Genomic DNA, 17,835 nt, shown 5'->3' on the forward strand with positions numbered 1-17,835 from the left:
GTATAACTGGCTTCTGGAAACAGTGGCCAAACACTTTCCAATATACAACAGGCTAAGGCCCCTGATGTGACACACTTGTGCAAGCTCATTCCAAATGTAATAGCACTGTGCTGACCAGTATTTATTTATATACATAACTAATACAGGTGTGCACTCACTCCTATAGCCTCCCTATAAAACACATGCACACACATGCACACACACGTTGGAAGAAATTTCTCATCTTTATCCCTTCCCTCCTATGTAATGAAATAGATCTCCAGCTCACTAAAAGCTCATTCACAGTTCTCTCACATTTACACTTTTTGCCTTGGTAAAATAATGATCAATGCAGAGCTCTCAAGTATAAAAAAATTCTTCTGATCAGCAAAGTGAATTTCACATTACATTTCTGAAAAGCAGAATAAATTAAAGGTTTAAACATGACATACAGAAAGGAGAAATCAGCAAGGTATCATTTTGAGAATACAAACGCATATACAACATGCATACATCACGACTGGCTTTGAGTTTACATACTGCTGTGCAAAATGAGCAGTGTTTATCGCTGTAAAATAAGAAATTGGACTCCTTTCTTTGTGGCAAATGGCAATAGGAATATTTCATTATTTCCCGGTACCTTTCTGTCCCCTAATCAGTACGTGTATGTTCCTCTAGATATTCATACTTGTGCACTTTTTCCTCACAGCAATTAAATGGAGTGGAAAATCGATGTCTAGAATGACCCTTCCTAAAATCAGTATCCTGTGACCTGAATGCAAGTGTGAATTGCTAGGTGGGTAGTGCTAGCAGACACTGCTGTTTTTCTGAGAATACACTTCCTGAATGCCATGGGTTCACCATGCGCAGTACTTACGTGATGGTGTCGATCATATCCAGTCCCATTTCAACACAGCAATGGGCATGATCTGTTTTGGGCTGGGTCAATCCTGATACACAGTAGTAACAGTCCCCTAGGATTTTTATTCTTCTGCAGTGGTTTTCCTTTAATAAAAACAGAATGGGAAAAGTTTTACTATTAATATAAATATTCCCATATTTACAGGATAAAATCTTCTCCAATACTATGCAATCATTCAGGGAACCCTTTTGTGGTCAAATGAAGTAATCTACAGTTCTTGAAATCTGGGTTCCCTTTACAGAACAGCTAACATACATATTTGTTTATTTATTTATTTATTTATAAATACACACATATATACTGGAGATCAGCCCTGCATTGTTCAATACACATGGGGTAACACTGCTTAAAATTATAGTTCTGAACAAATATTATTCCCTTGTCCTCATGTTAGGTCATTATGAATTCAAGATTTTCAATGAGACTTCATTTCTGTATGAGTCCAAACCAAAAGACTGAAGCCAAACCACTACTGAATATCAGGAAATGTTTGTATTCTGAGAAGCTTTTGTTTCAAATCCAGTTCCGACTTACCAGGAAAGATGATGTATTTATCTGTAAAGGTACACACATTTGTGCATTACCAATTCATAAATCACGATTTACAATACAACATGATCAGTGTAAATATGACACACTTGCAGATCAGAAGATACAGTCAGCTTGCATTACCATCGAATTTTTCTCCTGTTTGCATACAATTTAATTTCTACAGCCAAAAAGATCTGGCTAAATCTCTCCCATTTTGAAAAACCAATGATGGCATGTGATGATTGCTACATCGGTCTGAGCAGAAAGTTTATTTCTAAACAGAGAGAGCATAACAAAATGCCTTTAACAAAGCAGTGCCTTTAACTAATAAACAATGAGGAGACATGAAGAGATGATGGTATCCCTTGCAGCTAGACTATGGCAACTTCTACCCATTTAGAGTACGGCACAGAAAAGTAAATAATCTGATTAAATGAATCCAATTTACACAACTGGGACTATGCCAGTAAGCACCATGCAAAATTAGCTGTTGTGAATATGATGAGAGAGGATTAACAAAAATCTGATTCCTCCCTCAGCAGTGTGCTATATAGACTTTACTTCAGTGGCAAAGAAAAGGGAAAAAAAAGAGGGAGGGCAGTGGTGGGGGAATTTAAAATTTCTGAAAAAAAATGAGCTAATCATACTGGTTCAGCTTCTCATACAGGCACATTTTCTCATCCAGTCTCCTGCCTACAAGAATCAAAGCCTTCCTGAATTGATCACACTATCCACATCATTACCCATATTCCAGCTCAGAAGCAATGGTTATGCCTACAGCGATCCCTTTCTCTCTGACGTGTCATACACCAGCATTCAGGGCTTGTTATTACACACTCTTCCAGCTGCAGGCATTCCCATGCCTGTCTTCTTTGTAAATGTTTCCAAGTATTGAACAAATATTATAAAATGAGAATTACCTCTGTTCAGGCATGGAAGAAGGCATGATAACACTGTTTGGGAAAATTGGTTTGTCTACTTCTTTTTATAAATTAAGCAGTAAATTCAGATCTTGAATCAAAGAAGCAAGCCATCTTTTTGGGTATGCTTAACTAGTAGAAAAGGCTTTTTTAAGAGTGACTACTTAACATTTCTTCTGCTGTACAGCAGGATTTTAAATATACCACTAATTATCATTGCTAATATATATTTTAATGAATGTGAGCATAATTATTCTAGAAGCATTATAATCTAATTATTCTAGAAGCATTATCATCGAGGCCTTGGAGTATTCCCACAGCCTATAGCCACAAAATGCCTCACCAATTTTACTTAGAGTTTTAATTGGGTATTTTGAGATCCTTGGCTAAACGATATTATATAAGTAAAATAATTATTAATGCACATGAAGTAATATGCAGACCTCAAAATCTATCCTGACACAAACAGGTCTTCCAGCTCAAGGTTTCTGGACAGAAACCACTAAGTTTTTTAATAGAAACTACTAAGTTTTTTAGTAGAAACTACTAAATAAGCCATTTTTTTAAAATTGTGGGCAAATCTTGAAGCAGTAGAGGATACTCAGTAGTTAAAGCTGGAACCTACTTTCCAAAATAAATCCAGTTTTGGCCCACACCTTATAATTCTCTATAAAGCCCTTTTCATCTTCAAATTTGGTATGCATGATTTGTGGCCAGGCAATGACTGTTTGACCCAGCCGAAAGTTATTCAGAAAAGCCATTTCAGTAATCTGGGGTGGACAATAAGTATGTGTTAATTGATCAGTGTTCTCTCCTATTCAGTGTCTGCCTCCAAAATGGCTCATTTCTCATGACGTGTTTTGTTAGAGAGCTTACTGTGCTATAGAGCAGTACTGCATATTTTATAATGGGATAGACAAAATTACTGTCAGACTGGCACAGCACAGCCTAGCAGCCTGGTATATAGTTTAAGAAAGGAAAAAAACCAGAACAGAGCTTGATCCATTACCACTTTTCCAAGTCAGTTTATTACTTGTGCAGGAGAAAAATAAAATAAAAAGAAAATAAGGACTACAGCATTTTCTGGAGAGATATTAATTTTGATGGAAGACATATGGCTAAATCACCTGCTGTTTTTGAAACCACCACTCTGTTCTTTATCAGATGTTATCCTCACTGTCCTTATTTATAATAATCAATTAATATACAGTAATCTCTAGAAAAATTGTTTTCTTTTTCTCGACATGTGAGGCAGACTTCCAGGAAGGAGACGCAGTCCAGCTTTGTAAGAGCAATCTTTTATGGATTGATATGCAAATTAACAAAACAAACCCTTTCCCTCTCTTTGTTTTGTTTCTTCAGCAACTTCCAAAGAAGCCCTTGACTTAGCAATATTTTTCACATTTGTGACAGTGATGAATTCAAGTGTGATAGTTACAAATTCTAGTCACAGTTGGTACAAGCAACATCTGTTTAGAAACAGCTGATAATTTGGTTTTATGGACATGATAAAAAGCACCAGAGATTGCTAGCACTGCATTAGCCAGGCAGCTTGCCCACCTGCGGTGCCTTACTGCGACGTTCCCAAGCGGATCTGCAGAAGTCCCTCTGGCACAACTGTCAGTCACAGAGCTTGTCAGTGTGACGTGGAAGCCTAGCTTGGAGAGCTTTACACTTTCAGACAAGCACTTTATAAAGCAGTTCATTCTACCTATCTGTTAGGCAGAACGGCGCAGGGCCTTCTGTTTCAAACAACTCTGGGTTTTTGTTGTTGTAGTTCTTTATTTAAACGTATTTTGCAGAAAGAGTGAAGTCTGCCAACTTAGGCTGCAAAACTGGAAATTCGGACCATTAACTCCATATTCTTGTACTATACAAGTCAAATATTGTTTTGTATACTCAGGATAAGGGGTTTTTTTTTAATCAAAAGTGAAGGGAAAAGAATTTACAGTTTGTAAAAAAAAAAAAAAATATCAAAAAAGGTTGTCTCAAAGAAATAACAAAATTTAAGGAGCTTTCAGACCTCTCCCAGCAGAATACATAAGCAGACAGCTAGGTGTTCTCTTGAACAGAGAGATTGTACTAGATAAGTGCAAAGTCTTTTAAAGGAGGATCTTTCTCAGCTGTCAGATTGCAACAATCCTTCTTGTCGCTGTTGGGATTTTTGGGGTATTTTGTTTTTGTTTTTTATAGGCTATCCAAGTAAGTAATTGTTTGTTACATGAATAGATCCAAAGTCAGGGATGCTCAGTACATTATTTTTGTTTCTTGTAACACTGTCTGGTAGAAGAAGAGCCTCTTTAAAGCTTTTATTTATTTTAGAGCTGGCAGATACTAATGCAGGAAAGAGTCCCTGCTCTGCCTTCTGTCACTGCAACTATCTATGTATTTCTACACACTCGTGTCATCATGGTGTATGAGCACCTATCAAAGTGAGCCAAAAAGGAAGGTCAGATAGACTACAATTTTAAACAGTAAGATTTTAAAAGCTAAACATTGAACTTCTCTCTCTTGTAACTCCACTAACTGCAGTAGAATTACACCAATGATGAGTCTGACTCTGTGTGACTTAATTACAATATATTTTATGCTTATTATACACATCCATTTCTCTTTCTGCAAGCCTGCTAGCAATCTAATTTGCAGGTGTGCTCTTCAGACTTTTACTGTCCTACCCTCCTGGAATCACAGTCTATGAGTAGGAGGGATTTTATTTATCCATAAATTAAAGACTTTTTTTTGCTGTTCCTACTAATAAAAACTGCGTCAGCTAAGGTACATAAAAAGATTCTTTACCATATTCAGCCAATTTGGATTTAGTTGTGCTGTGCGGAGTAAGAGAAAAGATTAATAAGGCCTACAAAAAGATGCATAAGCAGTGATTCCCGTTTCCCCTAACTCAGACCCTACCAGTCTTACACTCTCCTAGAATGCTCTTGGATGTGAGCAGTAGTAACATTTAGTTTTGTTTAGGCTAGAAACATGTGAACAGGAGTTTGGTCACTACCTACGATACTTAGTGATTGCAAAGTTAGAGTCTTAAAAGAAAAAAGAAAACCAAAACCAACACATGTCCAGGTTCAGCTATTTAAGTGTTGGGGTAAAAGGGAGGAGATCTATTAGGCCTGGACTTACACTGAAGGCTTTACTCTCTCAAAGGGAAGGCTTTGGCATCCTCACCAAACCTCAGACGTCAGCATTAGTGAGACCTCTGGATATTGCCCCTGCATAGCTGCAAATTAGTACAACAGCAGCACTGCATGCAGCAGAGGAGTGGAAGGAGATGCACTGGCAGCACAGGGAGCAGCTCTTGAGCTCAAAAACCCTTCATACCTCCCCCATCCATTCACTGCCTGAAACTGAATCTGTGGGGAAAAAAAACATTGCTCTAACTCCCTGAAAAAAACACTGTTAGCTCAATGTTTTCTTCACATATTGAAGAGAAGTCTTGGGTAGAGGGAAACCATCAAAATGCAAGTCTCTGATGGCTCAGTTTTCACTGAGAGCAGAATTAATTCTAGGGGGACAGTGGCGAACTACGAGGGCTGAAGAAGGAATATACACCACTCTCCTGGCCCTGCCACTGCTGTCAAGAGCTTTGTCACTGGGGCCAGGCAGTGCCACAGAGGGGCATGATCACCCTCCCTTACAGATGTTCAATGAGCCAAAAGGAAGATCAGTGACCCTGAGGAAAGGACTCATCAAAGAAGTACTTTTGTGTTTTATTCCCCTTCATATTTTTCGTCATTTTCCTTCCTTCTTGGTTTATCAGTCATTTTCTTTTGGAAAGCCACATTCTGACAGCTGCCTCTGAGCAGCCTGCTGTGCTCAGAGCTGAACTGTTTGTATCAGGTAGGCAAAGGGGATCAAATTTTCAGTTCATATTAATCAGCATGGCATCATGGGTTTCAGAGGAACTACACTAATTTATACCAGCTCTCCCACTAATCCTCAGGGACCCAAGCCATAATTCAATAATCCAGACTAACCACATCACAGTTACAGTCCTTTCTTAGTTATTACAGTATAAAATGACTATTGGGGGAAAAAAATGCAAAACACCTCTAAAAGTCCCCAAAGATGTAAAATAGCAATAAAATGCATTCCCTGTTTATCTCTCTTCACAAACCTAGAACTTCTTTCTGCTTCCAAAGAGGTCTTGAGAGAGGACAAGATAGGATTCACCACTGTTACCACTGCAGCTTATTTTCGATGTATTTAGCATGTGCAGCATATTTAACATTTATAACACTTTATGCCAAAGTGCTATTAATCTCAATAGAAAATTGAATTAGAAAGCTTTGAATCACTCTAGAAGTTAACATAAATTTATCTATATTACAAATGTGTATAGAGACACAAAAGAATCTTGCAGAAAGAACAGTATTTTCTACTACATCCTCTAAACCTGGAATGACGTCTCTATTCAATTTCATTAAATTTGTCCATTAGATCAGAACAGAAGTGGAAAAAAACTGTATTTTGGCTATCACGCTGTATAAATATATGCATCCATGTATATATATGTGCATGTACAACATGCACAGACACACAGGTCTGCAAATTTACCTACATCCTCTTGCATATATACATAACATACGCGATAAATGCAGACTTTAATATTAATCCTCTGGACTACTGATATACTAACCAAGGTGGCTCAGCCTGACAGTTACAGGCCAGACACCAGTTTTGAGCCCCCCCTTTCAACAGATTTGAACACAGACTGGTAGAAGATATCTGGGTGTTGATACCTGTTCCTGGCATTACTAGTCCACTCCTTCCTTTATGCAGAGGTATAGTGAATGCCTTATTGCTCCAAGTGCATTTGGAAGGGCATAGTACAGTGTTCTGCTGTTAAGGAAATGATGAAGGACAAGCCACCCTCCTTCAGAGTCATAGAAGAAAAGGCAGTGAATTGGATGGAGTTAGTCTGTATCAAGTTATTAATTTAAATTCAGTGCATGGTGAGAGGGAGAGATCCTTTGTAAGAGATCAGTTTACAGTTTTGATATTTACACTTTCCTACTATCTTTAATTTCTTTATAAAATTAAACAAAACATAAAAGATCTTTCTATTTTTTTCCCTCAGCTCTATAATTCCATTTTGTGCACCGAAGAGCTTTAGAGAAAAACAAAACCAAAAACATTCCATGGGAAGTACAATCCAGTGAAAGTCTCTTAGACTGTGGCAGTATTCACAAAAGACACAGATATGTGCAAAAAAAGATGAAGACATGGTTTTACATTCACATGCAAAACACTCCTTAAAACCCTACTTTGAATCCCCTTTGAAAGGGCCCTCTTAAGTGAGCCTACTTAGGCTAACTTCTAACAGCTAAATCTGTGAAAATCATAGAATCACAGAGTTATAGAATGGTTTGGGTTGGAAGGGACCTTTAAAGATCATCTAGTTCCAACCCCCCTGCCATGGGCAGCAACATCTTCCACTAGATCAGGTTGCTCAAAACCCCATCCAACCTGACCTTGAACACTTCCAGGGATGTTGTATCCACAACTTCTCTGGGCAACCTGTTCCAGTGTCTCACCATGCTAATCATAAAGAATTTCTTCCTTATATCGCATCTAAATCTACTCTCTTTCAGTTTAAAACCTTTTCCCCTTGTCCTATCACTACAGACCCTGGTAAAGTCTCTTGCTGACTTTCTTATAAGCCCCCTTTTACATATTGAAAGGCCACAATAAGGTCTCCCTGGAGCCTTCTCTTCTTCAGTCTGAACAACCCCAACTCTCTCAGTCTTTCTTTATAGGAGAGGTGTTCCAGCCCTTTGACCATTTTCATTCTGATTTATTCTCTTCTGGACACACTCTAAAAGGTCCATGCCTTTCTTGTGCTGGGGGCCCCAGAGCTTGATGCAGAGTTTACTCACACCATCTGCAACTTTCATTAATGACAAACAGTAATTTCACTTATCATTTTACGTTTTTTTCAGTAAAACAAAAAGATTTACCAACATGGTTTCTCTGTGTAGTATCCAAATCTATTTTAATAACTATGCTGAATGTGGACCACAACATATGAGAGATTATTGAAGCCAGTTTCTAAGATAAACTTCATAGTCAAATCTGGAGTGTAATGAAGTGACATGGAAATTACCACCAGCTCCATTACATTGCAGTGTGCCAATAGTGATAATACACATTTGAAAACTGTGCAGCCCGTTAGAAAATTTCATTGAATCCTGTCAATTACTGCATACACATTTTAGCATTTCTTTTCACCCAGGTTTTGAACTGTGGGTTTAAAAATGGAAACAACTATTTTGATAACCTTTTAATGGTATAATGTCTGCAAATAGTAACTTTACCAACTTATGCTAGTTCTTGCACATCTGCTAGTCCCAGCATAAAAAACCTTGAGAATGAGCTAACTGCAATACTCTATAGAGTTCAATTTAGCAGGGTAATGAAGACATACTCATAGCAATAACAGTTAGTATAGACTTAACAAAAAGAGCTTCTACAGAGTGGCAGAAATAATAGGAAAGGAAAACAAATCTGGTTACAGTATAGGAAGTACCACAGAAAATGGCTTGGTAGGCTCTGATTGAGGAAAGCTGGCCATCTCCAGATGAGCATATGTAAGCTTGTAATTTAGTGATGTATTTGTGAAGTCATGACAAATTATCTACCATCATGGGAGCCATATCGTGCATGAATAAATGTAGACTTATTCAGGCTAGCTATAAAAAGGAAAATATTTTGCTTCAAATGCTTTCCCTCAATTTTATTGGCAATTATATATGCTGACCTGCAATAACCTACTGGTTATTAGCCTACCTTTTCTGTGCATTCCCATTCTCACAATAAATTCCTTCCCTACTCCACATGGAGAGTAATTTTACAAAACTAGAAGGTTAAATGTTTTTAGTTGCAGAGAATGAGAAAGTATTTAATAGTCATATATGTTAATTTACTTGGAGACGAAAAAGGATTTTAACAAGATGTATTGGGTCTGGCTGAGATGGAGTTAATTTTCCCCATAGCAGCCCTCATAGTGCTGTCCTTTGTATTGCTAACTGGAAAGGTGTTGCTAACACATCAGCGTTTTGGCTACTGCTGAGCAGTGCTCACACAGCATCAAGGCTGTCTCTCCAATATTCCCCCCCTCATCAGTAGGCTGGGGGGTGGGCAAGATCTTTGGAGGAGACATAGCCAGGAAAGCTGACCCCAACTGACCAAAGGGATATCCCATACCATATGATGTCTGCTCAGCAATAAAAGCTAAGAGAAAGGAGGAGGAGGGGGGGCATTTGTTATTACGACATTTGTCTTGCGGAGCGACCACTATGCGTACTGAAGCCCTACTTCCTGGGAAATGGCCGGACATCGCCTGCTGATGGGAAGCAGAGGATAGATCTTTTGCTTTCCTTTGCTGTCCTGCTGAGGAGGGGAATGATACAGCGGCTTGGTGGGCACCTGGCGTTCAGCCAAGGTCAACCCACCACACACAAATATTTTACACAATCATCCTGACTGATATGCATGCTTGTCTCCTTCCCAGCTTTCATGAAGTATCCTTTAAGATGCTGCCTTTTTATGAAGAGGAATATCACAGGAGAAACAAGCCTAAAACAAATACACTATAAAATGTTGAAAAACTATGCTCTAAATTTCAGGAAATGGATATTTTTCCAGATTCTTCTGGAAACAACACAATAGACAGGATTTTAAAAAACTGTGACATTTGTGCACCAACAAAAGTATGAAATTCAGTCATGCTCCAAACAAAAAAGCATAGGAAATCTTCAAGACCTAACCGCTGGAAATGGCCATTCCCCTCCGCTTGGCAGAATTACTGAAAAATGACCGCATGAGAAGAACTAGAAAGATATTGTACACAGCTGGCTATAAAGAAAGTAGTTTCCAGAAAGATTTCCATTGACTTCAAGGAGATAAAAAGTCTGATTTGAGAAGAGCAAAGCTGACTGCTCTGAGGATAGTGCTTCTGGACTCCAGTGCAGGAGGTATGGTCACCCCCAGGCTGAGGAGAGGTCCTGACAACTGCTCCCCTGATGCACTGCTATGCCCCGCATAACAGATCTGTGCATCGGCAAAGGACTCCAGGTAGGACTGTGTATGCAGACCACATTAGACAGCTAAAATAGGCACCTGGGTTATCAGTCAAACTGCCTCTACAACAATGAAGTGAAACAGGCACTTCCGGAGTGCAATTGGACATCCCCCTTGGATGACACATATTGAACTCCAGAAATACCTTTCTCTATTCTAACTGGACAAGGAGTCAAAACAATTAGTTTCAGTACAAATACCCACACTGCAGGCATCTGAAGCTGATCAGGACAATCCAACACAGACACAAATACAAAGATGCAAATCTCAGATTTGCAGAATACAAAGTCAGGAAGAATTTGTTAATTTACCACAAGCATGCAAATCATGACAAGAGTTATGACAGAGAATTGGCATACCAAGCACAGTATCCTCTTACCTAAAAAGTACCATAAAGGAGGTTAGGCAAGACCTAACCTCTGCGGTACCTCCCCATTTATATGTTCCTACAATACTTAAAGTGTGTGACATTATCTTCCTCCCTGGAAAACTGCCCCACAGACACTTACTTTAGTTAGCTTCATACCATACACGTATAATTAGTCCCTGATCCTATAGAGCCACAGGCATATTCATTAAAACCACTTTAATTTAAGAAAGCTTACTTCCTTAGGTCTCTCTAGGAGACCTCTCCAGATGACTGTTCAGAACCAGACTCAAGCTTACGCGTATGATCTGCCTCAGTGGGATCCTGTGTCTGCACTGACTATCAAGGGAACTTAGGGAGACAAGTCTCCTTAAAATTAGCCTTTGTAAATATCCCCCCCTAGTGCACACTTACCAATTTCCACAAAGAAGGGTTACGTGCTGTAAGTTTATATCGATGTTTTCCAGCACTAACTTTCCCATCTTAACCAGCCCACAAAACTTTGTTCATTTTATATTTTAAAAATACATCGTAATTATCTTCATATAAGCTAAAAGCATTCTATAGATTCAATAGAATCAATTTCTTAAAGTGATTGCTTCTAGGAATAGCTAGTTCAAAGCACAGCAAAGAACTGACTGTTCTTGACACAGTTAAAAAAAAATAACACAGAGGCTGATTAAAAATATTACTTACTGACTCTTTGCCTAAGGCTCAGAAGCAACGTTGTTAAGTTCAATATCCTTGAGGCTGAACAGGTACAAAAAGCCACTTCAGTAACATTGAAATTTGGAAAGTAAAAATTGTTAAAAGCTAAGAAGATAATCAGGAAAAGATACTAAATTAAAATGGAAAGAAATAAAAATAGACTCAGCCTACAAATGACAAAGCCTGAAGGTATACATAACTGCAAATGGAAAGAACAAGGAAGTGGTGTGTGTCAGTATGGCCAATAGATGAGATGCCAAAAGTGGCACTAACAAATAAGATCTTTCATTCAGAATATCAAAATCCTCTAGTAATGTCCTTTGAAAAGAGCCTAAACTTTATTTATCCTTATCCACTTGTAAATGGAAAGTCTTAGAAGTCCAAGATGCAGTAACATGGAATGTGAAAGGGAAATAACCGTAAACACAAATAATTAACCCACGTAGATTAGATGCAGGAAGTATGTGAGAAAAATCTACCAAAGAAAAGAACAATTGAAGATCAAAACTTCTCTAAAAAGCAAACCTGTTTCATTATGATGCAGGATGCTGGAGAAATGCCTCCTCTTTTCTATTAAGATGACTTATTACAGGTAAAATATTTTGCGTATAGCTGAACTGTATCACAAGGTAGTGGAGCTGTGACCATGACAGCACTCGAGCAGGGGCATGTGCAACTCTGTGTGATGCTACTTGGGTAACTGCAGCCTTGAGAACCTCCCTCTTCCACAGTAAATCCATGCCACAGCTAAAGCATGAAGAGAAAATGCACTGAAATATACAGTGCATTAAAGTAGTAGCAAGGCACCCAGCCTAAGTGTCATGTGTCCAAGAATTCCTTGGGAACATAAAAACAACACAATACAAATGATTATATCTCATTAAAATTTGTCAGTCTTACAAGTAAGCTGAAGAATGACAAACTGGAAGCTAGCTATAGTGTTGAAGGTTAATTGCAAGGCATCTGAAGACCTCATGCAAAGATCAGTCGTTTAAAGCATTCATTGATAATATGTAATGCAGAATGACTATCATTAGGGCAAAATCTGAGACTGCACAAAGCCACTCTTGCTTAACCAAAAGTGGAAGGAACTGAGAAACTTCAGAAGTAACAGCCTGAAAACTAAGCATGAACAGCAGATAAAATCCAGTAGAAATTAATGCAAAATAATTCTTTCTATTTGAACTATTCATAGGCCTTATAAGAAATTTAACTAACTGCATACATTCAGGAAGGTGGCTTGCTATTTTTGTGTACAGTCCCAGGAGAACCTCTGCATGGGCAAACTTATCCAAAATGCTTGTAGAAAATCAGGGTGCCTAAAGACTGTGACATTACAAGTACTTCAGTAACCCGACATACAAATGAACACTGAGGCATTCATAACAGCGTCTCTCCATGTGGATTCTCTGATGTCTGTCTAGGATGAAGTTACACTCCCACAAGGCTCCTAATATTGTCAATCATTTTTGGTTAGCTTTATATTTTTGAGACTCACTTTCCTTTCTTCAAAGTGACTGAAGTTGGCCCATAGACTCAAGAGTTATTAAGAGGACCACAAAGTCCTATATAAAATATGACCACCTAAGATTGTTTCTTTAAGAAACCAAACAGTGCTATTGTGAAAACAGAAAACATGCCATCATTTTAAGTACTGTATTCTGATTACCTCTTCTCCTAACAGAGTACAAAGACTCAGTGATTTACAATCTAAAATAACCTGTACAAGATAAGCATTTGAAAAACATATTTTCTCTAGAGGTGAATAAAAAAGAAAGGACAGATAAAAGTACAAATCATTTCTAGTAGGGAGTAAGAAGATCAGGAATTTTCTTCCCTCTCTATTAACAGAATGCACAAGCAAACTTTCAAAGGAGTTGAATAACATTAAATTGAAACCTAAGGTTTGCCTTCAGAACTCCCTGTCAGGAGCTGTAACTATATTTGAAGCTATTGTCATTTAAAAAAAGGCCTAGCATTTCAAAAAGAGCAAAACTATTTCCTTACCAAAAAAATCAAACAAACAGCATATAGAAAGAGAGAAAAATCTAATGCTAAAAAGCATAAACCAACTTGTAAATGTCAGAAGGACAAACTTCAGGATTAAATTGTCCCAGATATCTCAACAAGAATTTTTTATGCTTGTCTGAAGCACCTGGTTCTGGTCAGCTTCAGAGCTATACTGTCAAAAAGCAAAGACTCACTATTCCTACGATGTGTCGATGTGCCAAAATGCCAAGACTCTTCATGAGACTCCTAGCAAATACATGCTTCCTTACACTTACTACACTTCCCACAGTGGTGACAGGGATTTTTTTAAGCATTACAGTTTTAAGACAGGACAATTGTTTTAACAAGGGTTATCATAAACTGCCCCTTCCAGTTGACATTGCTTCCTAAGAAGCAGCAGCACGCAGCATGCACACTCACTGATGACACTTTAGTAGTCACAGGGAACATAGCTATCACCATTACATTTTTCTTTAAAGTCCCTGCAGTTTCCTCCTTCATCATTCTGAATACTAAAGCACAGAACTGTTTTAAAATCAGCCCAGTCCTCTGTTTTGACCTAATAATGAATATCTAGAAGTTGTTTTAACCAAGAGATCAAAAACTCTCTGAAAAATTACACTTCTCAGCACATTTCTTCTGACTGCAGAAGACACAATAATAAGTATCCCTTTACCACATCAGAAGGCACCAAGCAAAGCTCATATGTTCTGTCCTTAATCACACCCTGATGCAGCAGTCTGAACTAGAAGGACAAGTAAATAACAAATCTTCCTCACATAGATGAAAGAAACCATGAGATTTATTTTCAAATTTGGAAAAAGAATGATGCAAGCTGAACAGAAAAGCTAAGGCTTTTTAGCTCCTCCGCTATCTCTGATCTGCTTCTTGCCTGACAAACAACTGACCTCGCACCAAATGCTGGCATCTGCCTGGTGCCCTGGGTTCATGTGTCACTGACGCCTCCAGTTGGCTGCACCTGGCCACTGCTAAGGGAGCAAGCATGGTGCAGTAGCCATCTCCCTGGCTTCAGTGCCATGTCACATGTCATATGCATGTGCATTTCTGTGTGCACATGTGTGATCTTGTGTTATGTCACGGTACGCCTGTGTTATTACATTGCCTGGTGTTTCATGGCTATGACGACTCCACAAATGATAGCGTTATAAGTGTTAAAAGAGCTTATTAGATGGCTGGTTGACATTTGGAGGATGAAATTCAGTAAAGAAATTAAAGTAAGGAGACTATTTGAACTTTGTAAGCCATTTAAGCTCTTGCCAATGATCATCTACATGGCAGTCCCTTTTATTTCTATTTATCAAACACATGCATAAATTATCCATGTTTCTTTTCTGGGTTAAGTAAAGGTGGCCCATCCACCTATGTAAAGACCAGTGATTTATGCCTTATATCAGGATAGATGACATGTCATGATTCTGAGTCCCTTATCGTCCCTACATACTATCTTTGATATTCAAATACCCTTCCACTAATCACCCTGGGGGTTTGGCTCTCACCAGTATACATCTATGAAGTACTCTGGGCTGCGGACCTGCACTCTCTATGAGGCACTGACAGTAGTTCCAGTAATGAATTGGTTACACAAAGGCTTATGAGTGTGTTACAAATTCATAGCAAAAAACCACACCTCCATTGCATCTCTACTCAACATCTAAGTTAATCTTCTGTTTTTCTTGGAAAAGGGGAACACGTAACAGTTCCTCTCTGTTATGACTTTAACATCTAGTGCAAATCAGGACATAGCACTTGATCAAATGATAACCCCTTTAACTAAGAATAGGTCTTCCTCAACCCTGGCATCTTGTGGAGCAAAAGATTTCTTTCTCCTTGGTGCCTTGAGAGCTGTTTATCAAGTGGGAGCCATAGATGCAAAGTGTCCACAGGCTTCAGATCTCTCATGTGGAAGACTACATCAAGGAGAAGTGAGTTTGGACTGAAAAAATGTAGATGCTGCTTATGTTGGGGACCTGGAGAAATATGTTCTCTAGGCTGCTGCACAGTCTCTGAAGACAAGATAGCTAGATAGTGGAGGAGCATAATTTATGTGGAGATGATACTTCTCAGCAATGAAGGCTCTGAGGACATGGCTGGCAAACAAGATAGATTTGATGAAGTTTTGCTTTGTTCAGGGGGAAAACACATTTTCAGCATATTGTTAAATGTAACTTGAAACAAGATGTGTGACTTTTTCAGGCACATCCATTCCTCTCATTTCTTGTCAAATGTTTGTGGTACCATTAGACTGCTAGGAGTTACAGGCAAGGAGCATTTATCTGATTTTCTTTTCCTTGGGGAATCTGGCACAATGTAAGTGCAATGACCAAAACATAAGCATCAGTTATGATATGGATCCCATTTTGCCTACAAGAGCCTCTCTGAAAAGCTACCATCATTTCTGTGACAAGGAGTGCTCTCTGTGAAGAACTAATTTTACTCTCTAGCTTCTTATTATCACAGAAAGTAGTTTTATGCCATACTGCAAATATTCATATTTTGCCTTATCCTGTTCTTTTCCATGCAGGATAGAAATGTAAACATTGAAATATTTTCTCTATTTTGTGCAAACAAAACCAATGAAGAACACTGATAGCCTCCAAGGAGGGGGAAGAAAAGTATATTTAAAAATAACAACTTAAACTTCTTTCCTAAACAATTAAAATAGACTGTTTTCTCTCCAGAATATTAATAAAAAATGGAAGCTTTAGAAATTCATGACACACAGGGCTAAATCAGTTTATTACAGATTTCTAACATGTGTAACTCATGCATCATTTTTCAGAAAGGAATTTAAATTAAATTGAAATAAGGATGTTGTACTTACTGTAGCTAATTCATCAAATTTGCCAAAGAGCTCATTCAGCAGCTTCACCAGCTCTTGGGCAGTACATTGTGATGCCAAACTAGTGAACCCCACAATGTCTGCAAACAAAATGCTGTAAAGAAGGAAAAACACACAGAGATATCAGTACAGAAGACATCTTCACATTCTTGTTACCCTCTCTTATAGCATGAATGTGACCCAAAGCACAAACTCAAACAAGCCCTGAAATGCTACCAATAAAGGGCTAGTTGGAACAAAAATGGCAAAGATTCAGACAAATAGGCATCAGTCTGGTGTTGTCAACTGTTGTAGAGAATCCTGGGACACTTTCAATGCTTATATACCTATCTTATATACCTATCTGGTGTAGATATGGCAAAGCATCTCATTCATGAGGTTCCCCCATGAGCACTCCAGGAGCACAGAGAACAATTGCTTCTCCTTTTTACAGCTGGGATCTTCTGAGCTCGATTGGTTTCAAAGACAGTTTTTGCACTGGTAGAGTTCCACAGTCAAATTGATAAGCCTTGCATGAGGTTTACTAAGTACTGAAAGACAGGAGTTAGTAACTTGCGTACGGTAGCTCTGTGACGCGGTCTTACTGCTCCCTGTGAGGAGCTAGCATCCACAGTGTCAGGCCAGGCTTCTCTGTACTGTGCTGCATGGCTCAGGTAAGTGTCCATCTTCCATCAACGTCAGCAAGGTTTTAATGTCCACAGTTTAATCTGCCTTAACAATCCCTACCCATCTGTGATGATAAAGGGAGATAGTTGAAAGAAGCACAGATACTACTGTGACAGAGAGAATAAAAATTCTTGTGTAGATCCTGAAACTCGAGAGAGTATGGAGCTCTGATCCTTTTAATTATTTAGATTCCTTCGTTGGCAGAGGCCCGGAGCCCACTGCATGAACGTAATGCATTTATCTCCAACACTCAGACTATAAATGTCAAACAAGTCTTTATTTATGCAAATGCTAACAAACAGTCCCATGCTACCTGGCCTAGGTATACTTGACATAGTGTAAAACTCAGCTTGCAAACTGAAAGTTAAATTAAGCATTACGTACTCCCCTTCCCCTCAACAAACCTTCACTCCATAGATAAAATAGCAGATGCTAGAAAAGCAGGACTAACAAGTCTAGTTTCCCGTTCACCTTAACCAAGTTTGAACTCTCCCAATAAGCTACAAAAAAGAGGAAATACAACTCCTGACTCAGCTTCTGTTTCTATAATTTCATTTAACCCAGTTGCTAAAATCCCTTGTCCACCAGAGAAAGTTAGGTAACGTATCCCAGCAGAAAACTGACTCATCCAAAGTTCAATGGTTTTAATCTACAAACAAAGCCTCTACGTTGTCATGTTAATCCTTGGGGCAGTCTCCCCACTCACTTCTCCTTTGAGCATGCTTCATGAAAATATTGCTCAAGATGGCCCCGGTTCAGGGAAAAAATAGCTATTCCA

The 17,835-nt window shown here is 38.6% G+C and overlaps 1 protein-coding gene across 1 annotated transcript in view; it reads right to left on the bottom strand.

The window, feature by feature from the left end:
* Positions 1-17,835, bottom strand: part of ADCY1 (adenylate cyclase 1) — a 158,692-nt gene that overhangs the window by 60,766 nt on the left and 80,091 nt on the right. The window contains exons 4-5 of the mRNA XM_050891589.1: positions 16,374-16,485; positions 857-984 (exon numbers count right to left, since the gene is read on the bottom strand). Of these exons, the coding sequence (XP_050747546.1) occupies positions 857-984; positions 16,374-16,485 (240 nt within the window). The remainder of the gene's footprint in view (positions 1-856; positions 985-16,373; positions 16,486-17,835) is intronic.

The sequence above is a fragment of the Gymnogyps californianus genome, chromosome 2, assembly GCF_018139145.2.
Source record: "Gymnogyps californianus isolate 813 chromosome 2, ASM1813914v2, whole genome shotgun sequence".
In the NCBI taxonomy this organism is placed as follows: domain Eukaryota; kingdom Metazoa; phylum Chordata; class Aves; order Accipitriformes; family Cathartidae; genus Gymnogyps; species Gymnogyps californianus.